General features: G+C 39.9%; 1 protein-coding gene and 1 long non-coding RNA gene across 9 annotated transcripts in view; one reads left to right on the forward strand and one right to left on the reverse strand.

Moving 5' to 3' along the window:
* LOC147352027 (uncharacterized) overlaps positions 1 to 23081 on the reverse strand; it is a 204790-nt gene that overhangs the window by 164109 nt on the left and 17600 nt on the right. For 3 of the 8 annotated variants that reach the window (XR_015147880.1, XR_015147882.1, XR_015147881.1), the window contains exons 2-3: positions 21469 to 21640; positions 17351 to 17456 (exon numbers count right to left, since the gene is read on the reverse strand). This is a non-coding gene — a long non-coding RNA (uncharacterized LOC147352027). Of the gene's footprint in view, positions 1 to 9637; positions 9777 to 11922; positions 12455 to 12622; positions 12760 to 17350; positions 17457 to 21468; positions 21641 to 23081 lie in introns of those variants that run through there. The other 5 variants (XR_015147885.1, XR_015147879.1, XR_015147883.1 and 2 more) reach the window with 5 other exon arrangements.
* LOC147352031 (myosin-8) overlaps positions 3568 to 23081 on the forward strand; it is a 29788-nt gene continuing 10274 nt past the window's right edge. Inside the window, exons 1-26 of the mRNA XM_086358871.1 lie at positions 3568 to 3612; positions 5128 to 5362; positions 6040 to 6183; positions 6269 to 6425; positions 8554 to 8581; positions 8681 to 8789; positions 8882 to 8974; positions 9105 to 9168; positions 10079 to 10177; positions 10269 to 10372; positions 10529 to 10667; positions 11764 to 11882; positions 11973 to 12122; positions 13473 to 13643; positions 14510 to 14819; positions 14925 to 14992; positions 16564 to 16651; positions 16738 to 16855; positions 17206 to 17329; positions 17427 to 17563; positions 19297 to 19552; positions 21203 to 21445; positions 21536 to 21712; positions 21790 to 21935; positions 22019 to 22109; positions 22470 to 22859. Coding sequence (XP_086214997.1) covers positions 5153 to 5362; positions 6040 to 6183; positions 6269 to 6425; positions 8554 to 8581; positions 8681 to 8789; positions 8882 to 8974; positions 9105 to 9168; positions 10079 to 10177; positions 10269 to 10372; positions 10529 to 10667; positions 11764 to 11882; positions 11973 to 12122; positions 13473 to 13643; positions 14510 to 14819; positions 14925 to 14992; positions 16564 to 16651; positions 16738 to 16855; positions 17206 to 17329; positions 17427 to 17563; positions 19297 to 19552; positions 21203 to 21445; positions 21536 to 21712; positions 21790 to 21935; positions 22019 to 22109; positions 22470 to 22859 — 3735 coding nt within the window. The 5' untranslated portion in view covers positions 3568 to 3612; positions 5128 to 5152. The remainder of the gene's footprint in view (positions 3613 to 5127; positions 5363 to 6039; positions 6184 to 6268; positions 6426 to 8553; positions 8582 to 8680; positions 8790 to 8881; positions 8975 to 9104; positions 9169 to 10078; positions 10178 to 10268; positions 10373 to 10528; positions 10668 to 11763; positions 11883 to 11972; positions 12123 to 13472; positions 13644 to 14509; positions 14820 to 14924; positions 14993 to 16563; positions 16652 to 16737; positions 16856 to 17205; positions 17330 to 17426; positions 17564 to 19296; positions 19553 to 21202; positions 21446 to 21535; positions 21713 to 21789; positions 21936 to 22018; positions 22110 to 22469; positions 22860 to 23081) is intronic.

A 23081-nucleotide genomic window follows, 5' to 3' on the forward strand; every position in this document is an offset into this window, starting at 1 on the left:
CACAGACTGCATGAAAATATTTGTTAATCATATATCTGATAAAGGACTTATATCAAAACATATATCTATATATGTGAGTATAAAGATCTCAAACAAATTATACGAAAATTATCCAATTTTTTAAATGAACTAAACAATTGGATACCTAGATAAAACACATAAATGGTAAATAAGCACATAAAAAGTAACCAAAATCATTAATTCATTAAGGAAATACAAATTAAAACCACATTAAGATACCACTCTACACTCACTAGGATATATAGCAAGCGCTGGTTGCTCAGTCATGTCTGACTCTTTGCAACCCAGGACTATAACCTGTCAGGCTCCTCTGTCCATGGACTTCTCCATGCAAAAATACTGGAATAGATAGCCATTCCCTTCTCCAAGGGATCTTACCAACTCAGGGATCGAATCCAGGTTTCCTGCATTGCAGGCAGATTCTTTACTCACTAGGATGGCTTTAACAAAAAAGGACAATACAAGTGTAGGTGAGAATGTGAAAAAACCTGGAAGCTTCATCTTATTGGTGGAAATGTAAAATGGCACAGCCATTGTCAGAAAGAATTTGGCAATTTCTTAAGAAGTTGCTGCTAAGTCGCTTCAGTCGTGTCCGACTCTGTTCGACCCCATAGACGGCAGCCCGCCAGGCTCCCCCATCCCTGGGATTCTCCATGCAAGAACACTGGAGTGGGTTGCCATTTCCTTCTCCAATGCATGAAAGTGAAAAGTGAAAGTGAAGTCGCTCAGTCATGTCCAACTCCTAGCGACCCCATGGACTGCAGCCTACCAGGCTCCTCCGTCCATGCGATTTTCCAGGCAAGAGTACTGGAGTGGGTTGCCATTGCCTTCAGATCAGATCAGATCAGTCGATCAGTCATGTCCGACTCTTTGCGACACCATGAATTGCAGCACACCAGGCCTCCCTGTCCATCACCAACTCCCGAAGTTCACTCAGACTCATGTCCATTGAATCAGTGATGCCATCCAGCCATCTCATCCTCTGTTGTCCCCTTCTCCTCCTGCCCCCAATCCCTCCCAGCATCAGAGTCTTTTCCAATGAGTCAACTCTTCGCATGAGGTGGCCAAAGTACTGGAGTTTCAGCTTTAGCATCATTCCTTCCAAAGAAATCCCAGGGCTGATCTCCTTCAGAATGGACTGGTTGGATCTCCTCGCAGTCCAAGGGACTCTCAAGAGTCTCTAGCAACTCAACTCCTAGTTATCTCCCCAAGAGAAATGAAAACAAATGTCCACATGATGACTTGTATGGAATATTATCAACAGCACTTTGCATAACAGCCAAAACTAGAAACAATTCAAATATCCATCAATTTGAATGGATAAACAAAATGTGGCACTATATCATAGACTACTAATTAGCAACAAAAATGAATAATCTGTTGATATATGCAACAGCATGGAGGAACTCAAAAAGCATATTAAGGAAAAGAAGCCAGACATGAAAGACTACACACTAGAGGATTCCATTTGTATGAAGTTTCTAGAAAAGGCAAAACTACAGAGACAAAAAGCGTATCAGTTTTTGCCTAGGAGTTCTGATCTGGATGCTACCTGAACTGTTTTATTACATAAACACACAAACACAAATATAGACACACGAGGTCCCTCATTCCTATTTTATCTACTAAGAAGTAAACTGCATGTGTACACACGCACAAGAGAAAGAACCAGCAGCTGAAAGAGAATCCTCCCCCGCAAAGCCCAAATTTATACATCTGGAAATTAAAAAAAAGAAAACCACACTTAAGATAAATTGAGAGCTGAAATGGAAATAGAACTTTAAAATGACAATCATACAAGGGTACTATAATACATATCAACCCCTGGGATTCAGCCAAAGTAGTAACCAAAGAAAATTTTATAACCATAAATAACATGCAAGATCATAAGAAAGAATGAAAATAAATGAAGTAAGCTTTCAGTTCAAGATGCTAGATATACACAAATAAAATAAACCTAAAGAACTAAAAGAATGAAGAAGATTAAAAGCAGAAAATAATAAAATAGAAGAAAACTTATTTGGTAAATCTAAATTAAAAAGAGCAAACACAAAGACAAAACTTTGGCAGACATGATTTAAAATAAAAAGAACAAAATCAAAATATGTTAAAAAATAAAAAGGAATAGATGACTACACTAGAGTTTTTTTAACCATAAAAAGATATGCACAAAAAAATGTCCAAAAAATCTATAAAAACTCACATGGAATGGGCAATCTTCTAGGAAAATATAAATCTTCCAACTGGGGGAAAAAAAGGTAGAAACTGCATCCTGTCTATGGTAGTGGTTACAAGAAACAGTGCACATGAAAAACTCATAGAACAAAAGAAGTGAATTTTATTGTAAGTTTAAAATTTTTTAAAAATAGTAGCAAAAAAACTCATATAACTGTCACTTAGAAAGCGTGGATTTTGCTATATATAAAGTATACTTCAATATTCCTAACCATTAAAAAAAGGAGATTCTAATTTTAAAAGAATGTTAATATAATTTGTTTAAAGAATAAGAGTGTAAATTTCATTGGTGGTATGAAAATTATCTATGATATAATTTTTTAAGTAAAATGTAAAGCAAATATGTGCTATATATGTGTATATAGTATGATCAAACTTATACGTCTATAACTTATCTTACTTCTGCATAATGAGATTACAGACATTTTTTTCTCTTTGCTTATCTGTATTTTTACTACAAAGAATACATATTATTCTCTAATAAATAATATTTTTTTCAGTGTTGGGTGGATGAGCACTGACTTAATGGTAGGGACTCAGTATAGAATCTTCTCTCCCCTTGGCCTTGCTGCCCAAGCCCAGACTCCAAGGGTGAGCCTTGGCAGTGACCCAAGGTAGTGAAGGAGGTGGGGGTTCCTATGGTAACAAAGAAGGAAAACGTGGTTAGGCCCCTAAAAGCAATGCTCGCTGAGGCTGTGATCATTGGGTTACCACAGGCATGTGTGAGAGTTTGCCAAATCAAATATAGCTCTTAGGAACTTACTTTGAGGCCCCACCAGGCACTGTCGAAGATTACCTTCCCAGCACACTAGAAAGCATTCTCTGCCGGCAGATTGGTCCCTGTCACATTATTTATAGGAGATTGGTTCACATACTCAAAATGATATGAATACTTCTAATTATATCCAAACATGACAAATGTCAGAACAAATTATTCTGAGGGTTCACGCTGCCAAATGTCTTGCCCTAACAAAGAGGAGCAAGCTGCGGCATCAGCACACCAGCTCCTATATAAGCACGATGAGCCCTCCCGGTACATCTCCACCAAGGACCCAGAGGTAAGTGAATGGGGGCCTTGGGACCTGCAGGGCTCCAGGGGACAGAAACAGCTTACCCCGAAGCCCATCTCTGAGCATGAAATTGTTCCTCTCAGCTCTGACTTTTATTTTCATAAAGCCATGGCAGGTTTTAATTCTGTAACTACCGTACTGGAATTTATTTAATTCTGTAATTTAGACCAGGCAAGTTTTAATTCTGTAACTATCTTACTGGAATTTCAGAGCTTCACTAAAAAGAAACTCGTTGCTTTACAGTTTTGGATGCTCCTGAACCTGCATCTTCATCTGGAATCCGGAGGTAAGACTCCACTTTATTCATTTATTGATGACAGAAGGGATGTAGCCTAACAAAGCTGGGGACAGCGCTTCATTGTACACCATTTCCTTACATTTTGCGGTTACGTAAATATGTTGTGCTTCCAAATGTCTGCTTAGAAATGCTGGGAAATCACTTCTTCCAAATGTCTTATTCTCAGAGACCACCGTCATCTGAGTTCCAGGATTAAAGGACCATTTGGGAAAGAATGAATTTTAACAGTGAGTTCTCAGCTGCACTTAACAACTGTCAGGGGCAATGGATTACTCCATGCCAACCTCCTTCTACTGACAAGCGTTGAAAACTTGGGTGTTTCACTAGTATTTTTTAAATACCTGTAAAAATTCTTAATCTAAAACATGTAAACAGAAATGAACATCTGCTTAAAACCATAGTATTTTAGCTACTTTTTCATGATTCACTGTAGTTTTTAAAAAGATTTGTTACTGTTTGTTTAAAAAAAAAATCACAAGAATTACACCCACAGAGTGCTATCACACTTTAAAATAGAAGGAGAGATTCTGGCCCTTCCCCCAAGTAATTCACTGCCTGAGAGTAAAGAAAAGACCCAATCAAAGTAATGAGCCAATGCTGAGACACATATCTATCAACAGAGGACAATGGCTCATATGCATGTGATAAACTCTTACACTTTTGTCTTTTCTTTTTCTGGATGAAGAGAAAAGAAGCCTGTGGAATTTATGCAGGATGAAACACCTTCATGCTGAAGCTCTCATTCCCCTGTGCTTAGATCTGTTAACTGACAGTTCAAATCCTTCATGCCAAAAGGAGAATGTTAAAAGAGATTTTGAAATTAAGGCAATGCTAAGTCTCTTGGTAACAAGCCAAATGATATATTAAAAAAAAACAACCCTAGAGTGATAACGATTTCTTATGAGGTTAATGACCCACCAAGAGATGTTTAATATAAAGTGGGTGTTAAAAAGAATTATTTGACTTACAAGAGAAAAAAAAAGGCCATCTAAAAGGCAAAAATGGTTTTGGTAGCTTGGAAGATATCAACTTTCATTTGCCCAAGACAAACTTTCCCTCCTAACTCTATGATTGTCCCAGCAAATGCCAGATGCAAACATTATGCATCTGAGGATTAAAGAATGACAGTTGCTATAAAACAATCCATCAACAACAGTCTTAGCTATAGATATTATTAGAGTTTAGAGATTAAAACAGGCAAGGATTCCATTCTCACTCAGCTGTAGGTGCCCTAGCCCTGAAGATCAAGACATGCCATCTGGGAAGGAAATTTTCAAAGCCCTAAAAATGAAGCCTCAGATTGCAGTCTCATTCCAAACCAGCCCTGTGCTAGTGTTATTAATACTTTATTAAGTTGAACGCTGGTCAACACAGGTTGGAAGAACAATTACAGTCCAGGCTGGGGATGGAACCTCAATATTTCTGTCATTTCAAATTTTTTTCTCACATGTATATAACTTCTGGTTTCTCTTTTCCCTCTCTCCCATTCTTTCCCCAAGGCAGAATTCTCTCTAAATAAATTGCAACCATGAGTGCGAGTTCAGACGCTGAGATGGCTGTTTTTGGCGAAGCCGCTCCCTACCTTCGAAAATCAGAAAAGGAACGGATTGAAGCCCAAAACAAGCCCTTTGATGCTAAAACATCAGTCTTTGTGGCAGAGCCCAAGGAATCCTATGTGAAGAGCATCATACAAAGCAAGGAAGGGGGGAAAGTAACTGTAAAGACAGAACGTGGAGCAGTAAGTAAAAACATAAAGAGAAAATCCTTCCCGTTTTATTTCTCCATCTCCTCACTTCAAGTTGAAGACTTCCTTGCTCACAATTTCCAAGTCTATTGCCAATCCAGACACCCTTCCAGTCCATTAACACACATCAGATTTGGAAGGTAAAAGAAATTCTCACTTCTCCCTTTCCCAACCACCAAAAGAACTTTAAGCCCCTAGTCAGCCTCCAGCATTTCCCTTCAATCACTCACTTCCCAGTCTAAATCTCCAAACCTGGGAGAAATAAAAACTAGTTTCTATCAAAAGAATTATTATCTACTTAGGTAAATAATGCATTAATCTTCCCATTACTTCCTTCCAAATTGAAGTTTCTTGTAATAAATGGCAAGGAGAAATAAAAAATTAAACCCATTGAAGTAAAATGATATAAATGGATAAACCTGGGACATGAAAATGTGGGAGGAAAAAAGTAGATTTTAAAGAGTAGGATGTATTCTAGCTCATCACAGGAAACAGATTTTTTTTTTTTTACCATCAAACTCTAAGATGAATACATTTTTGTGCTTTTATTTAAAGTACACTGAATAATATAATGGAAAGTGCCCACAATCGTAGTCTTATAACCAAAGCAGATACACATAAATCCTACTTCCAACCATTAATACAAACTTGACTCTCACTTTACTTGCCAGACTCTCACTGTCAGAGAAGATCAAGTCTTCCCCATGAACCCTCCCAAATATGACAAGATCGAGGACATGGCCATGATGACCCACCTGCACGAGCCCGGAGTGCTGTATAACCTCAAAGAGCGTTATGCAGCCTGGATGATCTACGTGAGCACCCTTCAACCTCTCTTTATTTCATCTATCTCTCCAAGTAGAATCAAATCCCACATGTTGAGTGTTCTGATTTTCTCAGACCTACTCGGGCCTCTTCTGCGTCACCGTCAACCCCTACAAGTGGCTGCCGGTGTACAACCCCGAGGTGGTGGCAGCCTACCGAGGCAAAAAGCGCCAGGAGGCCCCGCCCCACATCTTCTCCATCTCTGACAACGCCTATCAGTTCATGCTGACTGGTGAGTGAGTGATGCATCTATTTACAGAAATGTGGAAACGGAATCTTGAATGAACAAGTAGACTTTGGGCTTTGATTACAATAATACATTGCAGCCACACAGGGCTTCACTGTTTTCAAGAAACTTTCAGTGCTGTAACATCACATAATCTTCCCCACAGCCACTCTACAGATGAGTAAAATGAAGCTAGTCACTGAGTTCACTGACCTGCACAAGCTAACCCAGATAGAAACTGGAAGCCTAAATGAAACAATTAGCAGACCTACATATATGTTGCTTTTCCATATTTTTTAATTTCTGATTTGGAGAGGGAAAAAAGTTCAAATATATTTTTTTTAGTATATTCACATCCACAGCAATCAAGGAAAATACTTACCAGCCATAGCTGGAAAGCGTTGTGAATTTCTTTATCTTTAATAGATACAGCCAACACTGCCAGCGTTTGAGATAGAACATGAGTAAAGAAAGAACTGAGACTTCCCTCCCAAAGATTTTGAAGCATTTTCCTACTAGAATGGAAGAAAATAGAAATCCATCTTTCTTTGAAAACATTTTAAAAAAATTTATATCAAAGTCTGTTGCTCCTATCTTATCAAAACATAAACAAACAGCTTTGATACAAATTGCAGGCCCAAATATAGCATTAAAATCTTTTATCGGCATACACCAAATGTATTGCCTTTGGAAATATTCCAGATTCCTGAGTTTCCTGTTGTTCCATGAGATATTAGAAACTGGGGAAGATTTTGTTCCATTTTGGTTTCTCTTTTGTTTATTTTGTTGCACTGTTTTTAAATTGTCTTTTAAAGGAGAAGAGAAAGGGATAAAATACGAATCTTGCATTACAAACTGGCCAGCAATTCTATAAGGATTTCATGCTAGTAAACTGTCTTTGGTTGTCAACAGAACCTAGCTACCTTCCAGAAATTATTCAAATTCAGGCTCATTCCAGAGGTTTTAACACGCAGCAGTTGCATTTACACTGGTGGTATGTAAACCACCACCCCTACCAAGGTCCTCACTCCCCCAGCTTTCGGGGCTGCTCCAAATTCAAGATTACTTATCTCCAAACATGATTTTGATATAAAACCATGAAAACTGTAGCATCTGACCAGGTTAGAGACTAAAACATTATTTTCTTACCTATGTTCCCACTAGCTGTGACATGATCTTTCATGATTTTTCTTCTATTGGAAAAAGAAATCAATCTGAATATGTTTCAAAATCTGTCTCTACTTCCCTAAACAGAGCTTTAAACTTCCCTGAAGTCTATATGCACATCTAAATAGCATCCATCTTGTATCTATTTCTCTGAATAGGTTTTTTTTAGATTTACGAATGCTCTAGAATCTATCAGTACAAAATTAAAAATTTAACAGATCAGAAAATTGGTATAAATCCAACATATCAGTCATATAGAGTGACAGTTTTTGCATTACTTAGAAAATGTGTATAAAAGAGAGAAATAAAAGGAAATGAACAGTGACAGTTATTAATACAATTCCAGATCTCTTCCTTTTTTAGTATTACCAGCAGTCAAGTTAATATCAAGAACTGGGAGGAGGCCAGACAGCCGAAAAATATATAAACCAGAAGTCAAGAACACCAAAATATCTTAACAAGTGATGTATCTATCAGAAAAATCACTTATTCCTCCCTGGGTTCCTTTCTTTATCTGTTAAATGAAACTTCAGAATTCTGATTCTTACTGAAATAGCTACAGATGAAAGTATGTGATGCCTGGAATTTTCTTTAAAATAACCAAGCTTGGGATGGGAATATAGATTATATAAAATTGGCCATACAGTAACTACTGAAATGCTGTATTCATAGGTACATAGGAGCTTTTAACAGTATTTTCCCTACCTTTGTATAGGTTTGAAATTGCCCATAAGTTTTTAAATTAATAAAATACCAGAAGAAACAGATGATTCTTTGCCTCTCATTTTCACAAATTTTACTCCAAGAGGCAAGTACTGTCTGGGAGCTACACCCAAAGCCAAAATCACAGGCAATATCTTCAAAATGTTAAAAAGAATAAACTGTATTTAATCTGAACAGAGTCAATAATCTTCATAGTGAATGTGCACTATTTTTAAAAATGATGGTCTTGATTTCTCTTTCACAGATCGTGAGAACCAGTCCATCCTGATCACGTATGTGATTTTTCCTTCTTCTCTGATTGGTGGTGATTGTCTTAGATGTTGACAATGTGAGCTGTAGTTCTGATCTCTTCTCTGGTTTTTATTTGACAGCGGAGAATCTGGGGCAGGAAAGACTGTGAACACGAAGCGTGTCATCCAGTACTTTGCAACAATTGCAGTCACTGGGGAGAAGAAGAAGGAGGAACCTGGCAAAATGCAGGTGGGTCTGATGGGCATGCGAGAATCATGATGGGCAGGGCGCTCAGGAAGCCACGGACTTCCTTGTGTTTCTGCTCTTGTGTTTCTCTGCAGGGGACTCTGGAGGATCAGATCATCAGTGCCAACCCCCTGCTGGAGGCCTTTGGCAATGCCAAGACCGTGAGGAATGACAATTCCTCTCGCTTTGTGAGTCTCTGGGTCACAGAAGGGTTTTCTCAGGCCTTAAATGCCCATAAAGGCATGTCTCAGTCGTTATTTCAGTCTCTTCTTATTCATGTGCTATTTTGTACGTAACATCGTCTTTTTCACTTGCAAGGGTAAATTCATCAGGATCCACTTCGGGACCACAGGGAAACTGGCTTCTGCTGATATTGAAACATGTGAGTAACACAACCATTGAAACTCAAGCAGATCAACCAGGGATGTCATTTGCAGGGATACTGTCAACACGTGGTGAGCACTGAGCCTGCCACCAGTGCTGCTCGTGAGCTAATGCTGTAATTCTCCACAATCTCCGTGTGCTCTGCTTACCTTAGTGTCAGACTGATGGCTCTGCAGCACATTCTGAAATGCCAGTCTCAGAAGCAACTATGCCATTTTTTCCAGGACAAACAGTAGGACTATTCACGGGTTCCTATATGTTATCTACAGGTTTACAACACATTTCTGTGATTTGCTCTTTTTTTTTTTTTTTTGCAGAAGGATTCACATTTATTGGTTCAAATAGAGTATCTAACATTTGCTAAACATGCATTTCACACTAACTGGCCACATTTCCACAGGTAGTCAAATTCTCAGAAAAGGGCCCATCCCTTGGCAGATGGCAGGGTCAGAGGTAGCAGAGGGCCGGGGTAGCAGAGCCTGCCAACTATCACTTGGTCGTGCAGGACTGATGGAGCCAGGTTGGCAGGCATTCTGTGATTTGCTGTTGATCTGAGGTTTGGTAGATGTTTCCAAGGTAATCCCTCACCAAGGAATCTAAGGTGAGCTGAGGAAGGAGGGGATATTAAAGATCAATTATAAGACAAAGGTCGTAAGTCATCCATATGAAAAGCTGATTTGTTACTAGAGCATGCATACTTCACTCTTTGCTTTTAAATGGTGAGAACCTTGGGTAATTGCCATATGTATTTGGAATTCTTATATACAGTACCAACAGGATCAATCATCAAGTTGAAATCTCAATGAAGCCTATTGTAATATCCCCAATTTTAGCCAAAGACATTGTGGTTCATTTACAGGAGCATTGATATTTTTTATAATTCCATGTCTATTTCCCCCTCTTTCCAGATCTTCTAGAAAAGTCTAGAGTTACTTTCCAGTTGAAGGCAGAAAGAAGCTACCATATTTTTTATCAGATCACTTCCAATAAGAAGCCAGATCTGATTGGTAAGAATGAACCTAAATTCACAGACAAAAGTTAAGATTTTTGTTAACTACTTTTAATGTGAAGCATACACCCTGAACTCTGTGTCCCCAGAAATGCTCCTGATCACCACCAACCCATATGATTACGCCTTTGTCAGTCAAGGGGAGATCACAGTCCCTAGCATTGATGACCAAGAAGAGCTGATGGCCACTGATGTAAGACATACACTCACTTTTAAAAAAATCTATTATGCATGGGAATGATAATAGCAACCATACTGTAAGTGTGGTTACCTTAGAATATAGTGTAAATTCATCAAAATATGTTAATATCTTCTGCCCTAACCTTTTTCCTGTCATTTCTCCTGACAGAGCGCCATAGACATCCTGGGCTTTACTTCTGAGGAGAAAGTGTCCATCTACAAGCTCACGGGGGCAGTAATGCATTATGGGAACATGAAATTCAAGCAAAAGCAGCGTGAGGAGCAAGCAGAGCCAGATGGCACTGAAGGTACCAATGAACCCCCAACTGGGTTTAAGACAGAAAATACGACAAGAAAAAATAAAAAGCTCTTCTAAACTCACATCTCCTTTGCAACTAAATTTCTGAAGGGCATACACACATTACACATACTGCACTCTGTCCTCGCCCCCTTTTCCTGTTAGCATCTCCACATCTCCGTCATTTCTACACACACCAAATAGTGTGTGTAGAAAATGAACCCTAATGGCCACTTATAAGTATGTATTTAAAAAGCACAACCTGGGGCCAGATCAGAGAGAGAATAAGACAGAACCATATGCTTACTTTGCCTTAGAAATGACAAGAAGGTACACAGGATAACTTGGCATATGGGTGTGTTTCAGCACCAACTGGGTAAACCAAGCAGGGGGATACAATGTCTGCCCAAACACAGAGCTGGGGTGGAGGATATCCCGAGATATCTGTGCACGTGTGTGTTGTCTACATGTAAACCTGCAGACAATCTAGGCACCAAGTAAGATAAAAAGAAACTGAGAAAGAAAAGTCATATACTCTGTGGAAGGAATATGGAAATTACAGAAACCACCATGGAAGCTACAGTTATCTGCTCCTTTGAAGTCTTTCCTGACCATCCCAGTTCGACATTCTATCTCCCTCATTTACATCATAGTCATTGGCAACATTTCAGAAGGGGACGAGGTAGGAATCATCCATTGAGATTTAGTTCCCACATTTTCAGATAAAGAAACTGGTCATTGATGGTAAGTTGGGAAGAGCAAAATTGAGATAAGGTGTATTCATGTCACCTTTCAACCATACCTAAGAGCAGGGACTCTGGCTTTTGTCTTACGTAAAGTTATTTCCATTAACATTGGACTTACGTTTGATTTTGCTAAATGACTCAAAAGCTGCTTGCAACAAATCACCAAAGGCCAGTGTAAATGACTGATCATTTATTAGCAAGTACATGCTCTAATGTACAGAAAGCCTTGCTTGACCTTCTATAGAATTATTTAAAGTTTTTTATTTAAATAATAATGAAAATGGATTGGAGGAACCTGGAAAGACTATCTTAAAGAAACATCTGCCATTAAACAACATTTCTTGAATTGTGTCTCTGCAGTGGCTGACAAGGCTGCCTATCTCCAGAGTCTGAACTCTGCTGACCTGCTCAAAGCTCTCTGCTACCCCAGGGTCAAGGTCGGCAATGAGTATGTCACCAAAGGCCAGACTGTGCAGCAGGTAAGTGCACAACCTTCGTGAATCACACATTTTCCAGGCCTTCAGTTCATGTCTTTAATAAGACCAATAATCATTACTCTGTCCATGAAGGTGTACAATGCAGTGGGCGCTCTGGCCAAAGCCGTCTATGAGAAGATGTTCCTGTGGATGGTCACCCGCATCAACCAGCAGCTGGACACCAAGCAGCCCAGGCAGTACTTCATCGGGGTCTTGGACATCGCTGGCTTTGAGATCTTTGATGTGAGTTATCTTCAGATTAATAAAAAGTGGGAGAAAGACAATCTGGGTTTTGATATATTGGGTATTCCCCAGTGGCTCGGTGATAAAGAATTCGCCTGAAATGTAGGAGATGTGGGTTCAATCCATGGGTCAGGAAGATCCGCTGGAGGAGGGCATGGCAACCCACTCCAGTATTCTTGCTTGGAAAATCCCATGCACAGAGGAGCCTGGCAGGTTATGGTCCATGAGGTCACAAAGAGTTGGACATGAGTGAAGTGACTGAGCAGCAGCAGCATGCTGGGTATCATTCATTTACATTTGTAGTGTCTACATCGCTTTCTCCAACATAGTACCTAGGACAAAATATCTAGGAGGTAACAGGATAATAGCAGTAGTAATAATAACGGCCACACTTTATCGAGAAGTCTGTATTTCTGGCACTCTACTAAGTACTTCAAATTGTTACCTCATTTAATCTTCACAATAACCCAAGAAGGAGTAACATACTTCTAATTAAATGTGGAGGAACAGATGCAAAAAAATCAGCACGCTTGCTAAAGATCCTCCAGCCCTGTACGGCAAAGCCAAGATAGGAACCTGGATCCGTAGTGTTTGGTCCATACACAAGGCTCCCTCCGTCCCATGGAGGAAAAAGGAGCTAAAAGGAGAAGCACAGTGACAGTTCATAGTCTTTCCTCTTCCAGGTTCATCTGACACCCACCATTTCCTCTCTGGGTCATTAGCTTCATCATCTATAAGAATGAAGGTGTCTATAAAGTAACGAAGATTACTATAAAGACTTCATCAGATCTTCAATGCTAGACCACACAAGGTCCCTACTTTCACAGATGTGACAATGAGAATTTACCAAATGTTTGATATGAAGAGAAATTAACCTATTAATTTTACTTTGTACATCAAATAAAGGTCTTAAGAAAAGCTTTCCTTAATAAAGTGATAGCCAAAAGTGAAAATGTGAACTTCACCTTGAATTAGAGAGTGGGGTGGTAAAAAGGTGAGGCTTTGCAATAAATTACTTTCACCCTTAAATCTGAACCCATTACTCACTGGATTGTACTTTTGTTGTACTTTTAATGCACATTATTGCCCAGGCAATCTCAGAAGGGGAAGGAGGTCCATTCTACCAGAACTCTTGCTGTGTGGCTGACAGCTTTAAACAATGCCCAGAAATCACAAAAAGGGCTCATGTCAAAAATGATCCTTTCTTTCCTGGGATTTCTGAATAAACAATAATTAGTTCATAATTTTATTTCATTACTGAATTACGCATATTTTCAATAAAAGATTTTTCAGTAATGAATTCTACCACTTTAAAAATCCATTTAACATTGGAAATTTGCTTTTGTGCAGTTCAACAGCCTGGAACAGCTGTGCATCAACTTCACCAATGAGAAACTGCAACAGTTTTTCAACCACCACATGTTCGTGCTGGAGCAGGAGGAGTACAAGAAGGAAGGCATCGAGTGGGAGTTCATCGACTTCGGGATGGACCTGGCCGCCTGCATTGAGCTCATCGAGAAGGTCTGTTTGACTTCTAAAGTAAATCTGAACTGTAAGCATAACTTTCCCAAGTGTCTTAAGCAACTTCAGAAAGTATTACAGTAATCTTAAATAGACTGATATCAGAACAAGTTAGAGAATTACTTTAGAAATTATTTCCTCTTTTCAGCTTTTACAGAAGGACCAGAGAGTTTAGTTTCATTTTGTCCTGAGCAGTTTTGTTCTAACACTGACTCAAACCCAATTTGAAAACAGCACCTCTACTGAGATGGTCTACTTCACCAGAGAAACTACCTCATTTGTTTTAAATCACCATTGTGACCCAAGACGTCAGCAATAGAAATAACTATTTTCTAAGTCAAAATTAATGCAGAGGTAACACAGCTAGAGCTTATATGAAAGATAATCTGTTTGGAAGTCAAGAAGTCAAATTGCTTATGCTTGTTCATAATCTATCTTTAAGGAGATTAAGTACACAAAATGTCCTATATAAAGTTTGGGTTATTTATACTATTGTATATAAAGTAAACATCATTCTAAGTCACTAAGTTCTTTTCATAGAAAAATAAAACTTTGACAATACATTAATTCACCAAGTAGGTGAGTTAATGTGATAAATACAGACATTTTAATGTCACCTCCACATGCTGTGCTGACATCTGGAGTTTGTATCTAGCTATTTTTTTACTTAAAAATAATGTTATGGATCGAATGTGAGAAAGAATGGTGGGAAGTCATTCTAGTGATAACAAAAGGACTATAAGCTTGATCCTGGTTTACTTTTTAAGTATATTTAATTAGGAGTGCTCATAATTCAATCAAATGACAGCCACTATACCTTTTGAGACAAGATAGACTGACACCAACGTCTGCTTTTCTGAATTCAGCCACTGGGCATCTTCTCCATCCTGGAAGAGGAGTGCATGTTCCCCAAGGCCACAGATACCTCCTTCAAGAACAAGCTGTATGACCAGCACCTGGGCAAGTCTGCCAACTTCCAGAAGCCCAAGGTGGTCAAGGGCAGAGCCGAGGCCCACTTCTCCCTGATTCACTACGCGGGCACCGTGGACTACAACATTGCCGGCTGGCTGGACAAGAACAAGGACCCCCTGAACGACACAGTGGTTGGGCTGTACCAGAAGTCCTCCATGAAGACTCTGGCCAGTCTCTTTTCCACATATGCTAGTGCTGAAGCTGGTACTTTCTGTGCCCCTGATTTAAATTAACCTATCCCCACAGAAAGTTTACATACCATTCCAGCCTCTGGGATACATTCATTAATGGGTTTTCTTTTTATCTTAGACAGCGGTGCAAAGAAAGGTGCTAAGAAGAAGGGCTCTTCTTTCCAGACTGTGTCAGCCCTTTTCAGGGTACAGTACAAATTTAATTCAAAAATCCATATGGTCTCTATGACTATTAAAATTATAGGATTTAGAATAAATTAGGAGGGAATGGAATGTTAATAGGAATTATTTCAAATATTTCCTCTTGTTCAGGGTACTTCTGTAGGGCCGAATGTTTTACCCACTACTCCTTATTATGCTCATCTCATGTATTCAGGAACTCCAAAAATGCCTTTAGGTGTTTTCTGGTTCTATAATAAGGCTGATTTTTGAGGAAGCACAGCTGAACTTCAAAGGTCTCCCTGCGGAAAGCCGTATCTTTATTCCACTAATATTGCCCTTTGAGAACATTCCTGAGTCCCTCTTTGAGAATAAGCCTGAGACACATCCTTTAGGACATCTTTCCACCAAAATGCATCTTTGTCTTTTGAGGTAGATTTAATTTTTTGTGATAGCTGAAAATTACCTAAAGCCAAATCTCGTGATTTAAATGGATGATTAAGATAGAAAAATACCCGTAAAGAATTAAATAACAGTAATAATAACATTACTACAAATAATGTGATTCTCTTGGATGGCTTAAAAACTGGTTCTTCTAAAAGGGGACATATGGAGCATCTGATCTAATGGCTGCTTTGTCAGGATTTCTATGAACTTCTATAGCTAAGTCTCATTTCTTTTAAAACTAAAACTTAGATATAACATATAACCTAAACAAGAAAATGGCCCTGTTCTTTTCTCACTACCAATTTGCACTATCTCCCCAAACACACTCTTACACATATTTTCAGGATTAGAGACTCACATTACTTATTTTATATCCTAATAGTTAACTGAGATGTAAAAAATAAAGCAACTCTGACTTCTCAAAGAATATACCTAAGAAATACTGAAAAATATCTACATGCTGGTTTTCTACAGTTGAGTAAATCACCACTGTCTATCATAATCAGTTATTCTGTTTCTGGAATAACTGCCCCATATGCTTCAGACTGTGAATCATCCTCAGGTATCCGAGATCCACCTACAGAAGGTCATATAGTCTCGTGATTTTAGACTCTTCAAAAAACCCAAAAGGTTACAGGTCCCAGGGAATAATAAACTCAAGAAAGGAATCAAGCACTGGGACAGTGACTGACATAGGTCACCACTGTAGACTAGTACTGTGAGAATTATTAGCACTGAGAGAGGCAAGAGAGACCTTAGAGGTGATCTCAACCATTTTCAGATGAGACCCAGAGAGACAAAAGGGATTTCAAGCAGCTCGTTAGTGGCAAAGCAAGACGGTAGTCTTTTATTTTCTGATTCTTGCTCAAGAACACTTCATGTGCCTCAATGCCACTTGAATTGGCAGTTTGTTTACAGGACAGATCCTAGGTGTCATAAATGAATACCACAGAGAGCTATATTTCTCCGTAGCACTCTGGCCTTTCAGTTATTTGGCAGGCTACAACTCTTGAGACCCTTAAAACACAGAGCAACTGAAGCCTCATAGACTTAATAGTTAAGAGAGTGCCTAGGTTCATTTCATATAATTGCCAAAAAAAGCAACCTGAAATAGAACTTGCTCATCAAGTCCCTTCTCCCTGGTTTTCTAGGAAAATTTAAATAAATTGATGACCAATCTGAGGAGCACACACCCCCACTTCGTACGCTGTATCATTCCCAATGAAACCAAAACTCCCGGTAAGATCTAAGAGCACGAAATAATCAAACAGGCACAAGTGCGACAGTTGAACTGCCCAGCAGTATGCACTCTGATCTCTTTCTAGGGGCCATGGAGCATGAGCTGGTCCTGCACCAGCTGAGGTGTAACGGGGTGCTGGAGGGCATCCGCATCTGCAGGAAGGGCTTCCCCAGCAGAATCCTCTATGGGGACTTTAAACAAAGGCCAGTCACTCCTTGTTGTATTTCACTAAATGCTGTGCTTGTTTAATCATTTTTACTGTTGTCCTCTGTTCATTGTGTTCTATGTACCCTGTTTAGTGGGTATTATGAAGTAACTCAAATAATATAGTCTTGTGGTGGTAGAACAGAATACAGGCTAGAGGAGGTGGCATTTCTTACAAATAGGAGGGAAGCATGCATTAGCTCGTGGAAAAATATTGGATTCACCAATATGGACAATTGGGTTTTCTATTTTGCTTTCTTTCTTTTTACTGATGTTTCTTTTTGGTGTCCTTTGACTTTCATATATGTTCACATCTTCCTAACCATTCATTCTTTCTTCAATGAAACAGATACAAAGTTTTAAATGCAAGTGCTATTCCAGATGGACAGTTCATTGACAGCAAGAAGGCTTCTGAGAAACTTCTTGCCTCCATCGATATTGATCACACCCAGTACAAGTTTGGACACACGAAGGTACAGCCGCTATTTACTTACAGCTGATCCAAGCACCGTCTGCCGTGTCTGTCTCTCCTGTAGTCTGTGGATCATTTGTGACTTTCCCTCTCTCCAGGTTTTCTTCAAAGCTGGCCTGCTGGGTCTTCTGGAAGAAATGAGAGATGAAAAGTTGGCCCAGATTATAACAAGAACTCAAGCTGTCTGTAGGGGATTCCTAATGAGGGTAGAATACCAGAAAATGCTGCAAAGGAGGTAACAACTATGCAGAGTATCAGGACGACGCGGTCCCTCCGGGACTCCACTACATCAGTCTTGCTCACTCGTTAACTCTTCTATTTTTCAGTTCATATGCGCTTCTCACCCAGTTCAGAACCCACTCCTACAACACATCAGACTGCCCAAGCCCTCACATTTGGACTCCCGTCAAAACTCTCTCCTCCCTCATTGTCTCCCTTCTATTCCTCTCACACACAGCTGCAGCAAGCACTGTTCTCATCATGCCATATTCAGTTGCAGTTCCCCATGGTCTCCCCTGTCAAACCCAAGTTGCCTCTGTGTCTGCCAAGGCCCTCTCTATTCCCCACCTCATCTGTCATCTCCAAATGCCTTGTCTTTTCCAGCCAGCCTAAACAGTTTGCTTATCTCTTATATTCTTATGTTTGCTCAAGCCCTCTCCTCTTGGCCTGATTTATTCACTCACCAGCTCACAACTTCCATTTCCTCTTCCCCTAATTAACCTCATCCAGCTCCACTGACCTAGCACGACTGCATTCCCTGTCCTTACACACACGTTTTGCATTCAGTCTGCTCATGCACACTTATTTATTTCTGCATTATAAGTTTTTCCAAGTCTTTCCATGTGTCAACATTATGGTGTATGCCTTCTTGGTTATGGTTCTCATAAATTGGACCTGTAGAAATAGAATTTCCATTTTAATAAGCTTGAAGAAGCAAACACACTGTTCAAAGGCAGTAAAACTTTGGCAGTTTACTGCTACAGTGTGCAGAAAGGATATCTTTTATTACTATTTTAAAAATGTTATTTAAATAAAACAAATTTTGGAGCTCAATACAAGCTAAATGCTCTGTAGACAACAATCTAGTTGAGCAGGTAAGAATGAGGCATTTGAAAGGATTTGAGAAAAGCCAGTATATCATTTGAAGAAGCTAACAAAAGAAGTTCACAGAGCAGATAATTCAGGGGTAATTAAATAAGAGGAGAGGCTTCAAGGAATACATGATAAATCACAACCTCAACGTAGGTTCAGTTCAGTCACTCAGTCGTGTCCGACTCTTTGCGACCCCATGAACTGCAGCATGCCAGGCCTCCCTGTCCATCACCAACTCCCAGAGTCCACCCAAACCCATGTCCATTAAGTTGGTGATGCCATCCAACCATCTCATCCTCTGTTGACCCCTTCTCCTCCTGCCCTCAATCTTTCCCAGCATCAGGGTCTTTTCAAATGAGTCAGCTCTTTGCATCAGGTGGCCAAAGTACTGGAGTTTCAGCTCCAGCATCAGTCCTTCCAAGGTGGAGCAATTCAAAAAGCAAGCCATGCCCTTTCACGGTTCTCATCAGTGTGCCCACAGCTAAGCTGCATGATCCGCTTACAACTGCCATACCCACTCCCAAATCACTAACACTGTGATTTCTCAGATGTTCTTAAAATGGTGCATGCTGCTCATATATACAAAGTATCCCTCCTCTAAAGTCAGCTTCTTTGCTAGTGTGACAGGGTCTTGGGAACACAGAATTGTTAAGTATGAGCAGTGCACATTAGCCAACAGGTCATACTGAGGACGACTCTAAGGGGGAGTGGGTGGGAATGTGTGTTTATGTGGCCTGCATATAAAATATACAGAATCTGGCATATCATTTATATGTGGGGCGGTCATTAAAAGGGGAGTTTACACGTTTAAAAAAAAATAACAACAACGTTGTCTCTAATGGATCAACCTACACTGATCCTTTCCTGTCATTTCAGAGAAGCCCTTTTCTGCATCCAGTATAACGTACGAGCCTTCATGAACGTCAAGCACTGGCCTTGGATGAAACTTTTTTTCAAGATCAAGCCCCTCCTCAAGAGTGCGGAGACAGAGAAGGAGATGGCCACAATGAAGGAAGAGTTCCAGAAAACCAAGGATGAACTGGCCAAATCAGAGGCCAAAAGGAAGGAACTGGAGGAAAAAATGGTGACTCTCTTGAAAGAGAAAAATGACCTACAGCTCCAGGTTCAATCTGTGAGTACCCTCTGTGCTGAATGCACCATGTCAGTGACTTCAATTGCACCATTTTCTTGACTTCACAAACACCTTGGATTTACAAATGGCCTTTTCTTGAAAAAGAATATTTCCAATTGCTTTTTTCAGTATTTCACTTAACTTTCAACATTCCTATGAAGAAGGCAAGAACTACTTCCAAATTGCAAATGGGAAATTGAAGAATTTATTTAACAATGTCACAAATTTAACAGCCATGAAGGAAGCAATTTAAAGGCAAGCCCTCAAATCTCAGTCATTTTTCTGAGAAAATGACTGCTTTAATGCTTCAACCCAGCCTGAAAAGTGGAGCCCTATTTTCTGAATACACATGTATAAGATTGCATTTAAACTCAAAAAAGACAGTCATTCTTATTTCTCTCTGGATCTCTTTTTCCCAACCCCCAGGATTTAGCCCAACAAATTGACTTGCAGTTATTTGAACTGAACTACCAGGGTAAAAGGCAGAGCTAGTGAACCCTGTGATTCTTCCTTTGATACAGATCCCGAGTTCTTAAGGTCTCTCCTCTGTTTATTGATTCAAGAAGAAGCTGAAATCAAAATGGGACAGGCTTGGCATCAACATTCTGGCCAATTACAATCTCCCATTTCCTTAGTCCAAGTCAAGCAAGCCCAACAATGTCATGAAGAAATCCATAAAAAGGATAGCTTTCTTAAAATTTTTAAGCTATTTTCAACTTTTCCTATTGATAAATTAACTTATATGAGTTACATTTTCCTTAAAGCACAGTATCACAGCCTCTTCATTTTAACCTCTCTTCATAGGTATTATCGTTAGTCAGTGAGTAAACATGTACTAAGCGTATCACTTGAAAGCAAAGGAACCCTGAAAAGTCCCCATTATCATTCATTCAAGCATTTTAAAAACTTAAGATATAAACAAACACTGAGAAGTTAAAGAAATTCCCCAGATCAGAGTAATCTAATAAGTCAGTGGCTGAACTGATTTTTATGAGTCCTTTAGTCATTTATAAAAACCTTATTGAGTTATATATAGTTTCTCAAAATTACAAGTTCTGACATACTCTAAAATTCCTTTTGAGACTAATTCTTAAAATGGAAAAGGAAACCTTGGACAATTATAGAACTGTTATGGCCTATCAGGGAGGTTTTGAGTGTATAAAAATGTTTTGTGGAAATATATTCATAGTATAAAAAATATGTTCTTTTTCTTTTTTAAATTCAACCTAGTAACTAGAGAATGACCAAAGCCAAAATGAACCAATGTGACTAAGTCAAAATCTTTGAATATTATAGCTGAAATGCTCTTAACAATCATCTATTCCAACCCTCTTAATTACAGGAGATAACTGAGTATAAGAGGAATAAGGCAAATTTGAGACAAGAACTCAGGCTTTGGTCCTCCCACTCTTCTATACACTACTTTTTAAAACAGTCAATTGCTTCAATTCAGCCATTTTTCAGACTAATTTGTTTCTAAATCTATAGTCCCGGATCTAATTAGTTACATTTCTCCAAACAACGGAATAATGTTCAATTAACTTATACTGAAAAATTCATTAGCATTCAGTAAACACTTCTATTTCATGCAAAGAACAAGTTCAAAATAAGTAACAAATTCTCTAATTAGTTCAACGAATCTCCCTTCAGGAAGCTGATGCCTTGGCTGATGCAGAGGAAAGGTGTGAGCAACTGATTAAGAACAAAATCCAGCTGGAGGCTAAGATCAAGGAGGTGACTGAGAGAGCTGAAGATGAGGAAGAGATGAATGCTGAGCTGACGGCCAAGAAGAGGAAACTGGAAGACGAATGTGCAGAACTAAAGAAAGACATAGATGACCTTGAGCTGACACTGGCCAAGGTTGAGAAGGAGAAACATGCCACAGAGAACAAGGTATGAATCATACTGCCCTTTACCATGCAGAGACTGCCATCCATCTAAGCTGCTCCACTGCAGAGGTCACTTCTCTTTTAACTCTTCTAGGTTAAAAACCTCACAGAAGAGATGGCCGGCCTGGACGAAGTCATAGCTAAGCTGACCAAGGAGAAGAAGGCTCTCCAGGAGGCCCATCAGCAGACCCTGGATGACCTGCAGGCAGAAGAGGACAAAGTCAACACCCTGAACAAAGCTAAAGCCAAGCTAGAGCAGCAAGTGGATGATGTAAGTGTGTTTTTAATATCCATTTGGAAGTTTTTTTAATTTCCTTTAATTTTTAATGAAATTTACTTTTGCATTAGCTTGAAGGGTCTCTGGAACAAGAAAAGAAACTTCGAATGGATCTAGAAAGAGCCAAGAGGAAACTGGAGGGTGACCTGAAATTGGCCCAAGAATCCATGGTAGATATAGAAAACGACAAACAGCAACTTGACGAGAAACTTAAAAAGTAGGAACTCCCGAAAAAAATTCTATATGACACCATATTTCAATTCATAGGAGTACTAATATGTCTTGTTCTTCTGTCTAAAGGAAAGAATTTGAAATCAGCAATCTGCTAAGCAAAATTGAAGATGAGCAGGCAGTAGAAATTCAACTACAGAAGAAGATCAAAGAATTGCAGGTGAGTCATCTCACCTCCTGGAGAAGGCAATGGCACCCCACTCCAGTACTCTTGCCTGGAAAATCCCATGGATGGAGGAGCCTGGTAGGCTGCAGTCCATGGGGTCGTTAAGAGTGGGATAGGACTGAGCGACTTCACTTTCACTTTCATGCATTGGAGAAGGATATGGCAACCCACTCCAGTGTTCTTGCCTGGAGAATCCCAGGGACGGGGGAGCCTGGTGGGCTGCCATCTATGGGGTCGCACAGAGTGAGATACGACTAAAGTGACTTAGCAGCAGCATCTCACCTCCGTTTGTTTCTTCACCCCAAAAACCTGAAATTGAGATGAGATCACGTTAACGTGCTATGTCACCGCCAGGCCCGCATCGAGGAGCTGGAGGAGGAGATCGAGGCTGAGCGGGCCTCCCGCGCCAAAGCAGAGAAGCTGCGCTCAGACCTCTCCCGGGAACTGGAGGAGATCAGCGAGCGGCTGGAAGAAGCCGGCGGGGCCACTTCCGCCCAGATTGAGATGAACAAGAAGCGGGAGGCCGAGTTCCAGAAGATGCGCAGGGACCTGGAGGAGGCTACCCTGCAGCATGAGGCCACGGCGGCCGCTCTTCGCAAGAAGCACGCGGACAGTGTGGCTGAGCTGGGGGAGCAGATTGACAACCTGCAGAGGGTCAAGCAGAAGCTGGAGAAGGAGAAGAGCGAAATGAAGATGGAGATCGATGACCTCAGCAGTAACGCAGAGACTGTTGCCAAAGCCAAGGTACCTGATACTCCCTTTATTTTTATTTTCCCAAAACTATCTTTCAGTTCAGTTCAGTCACTCAGTCGTGTCCGACTCTTTGCGACCCCATGAATCGAAGCATGCCAGGCCTCCCTGTCCATCACCAACTCCCAGAGTTCACTCAGACTCACGTCCGTCAAGTCAGTGATGCCATCCAGCCAACAATTTTAGCTGAGATTAATAGTGCTCATAATGGGTTCC

This window comes from Bos grunniens, chromosome 19, assembly GCF_055505025.1.
Source record: "Bos grunniens cultivar Pamir isolate PY7600 chromosome 19, Bosgru_T2T1.0, whole genome shotgun sequence".
NCBI classification, from domain to species: domain Eukaryota; kingdom Metazoa; phylum Chordata; class Mammalia; order Artiodactyla; family Bovidae; genus Bos; species Bos grunniens.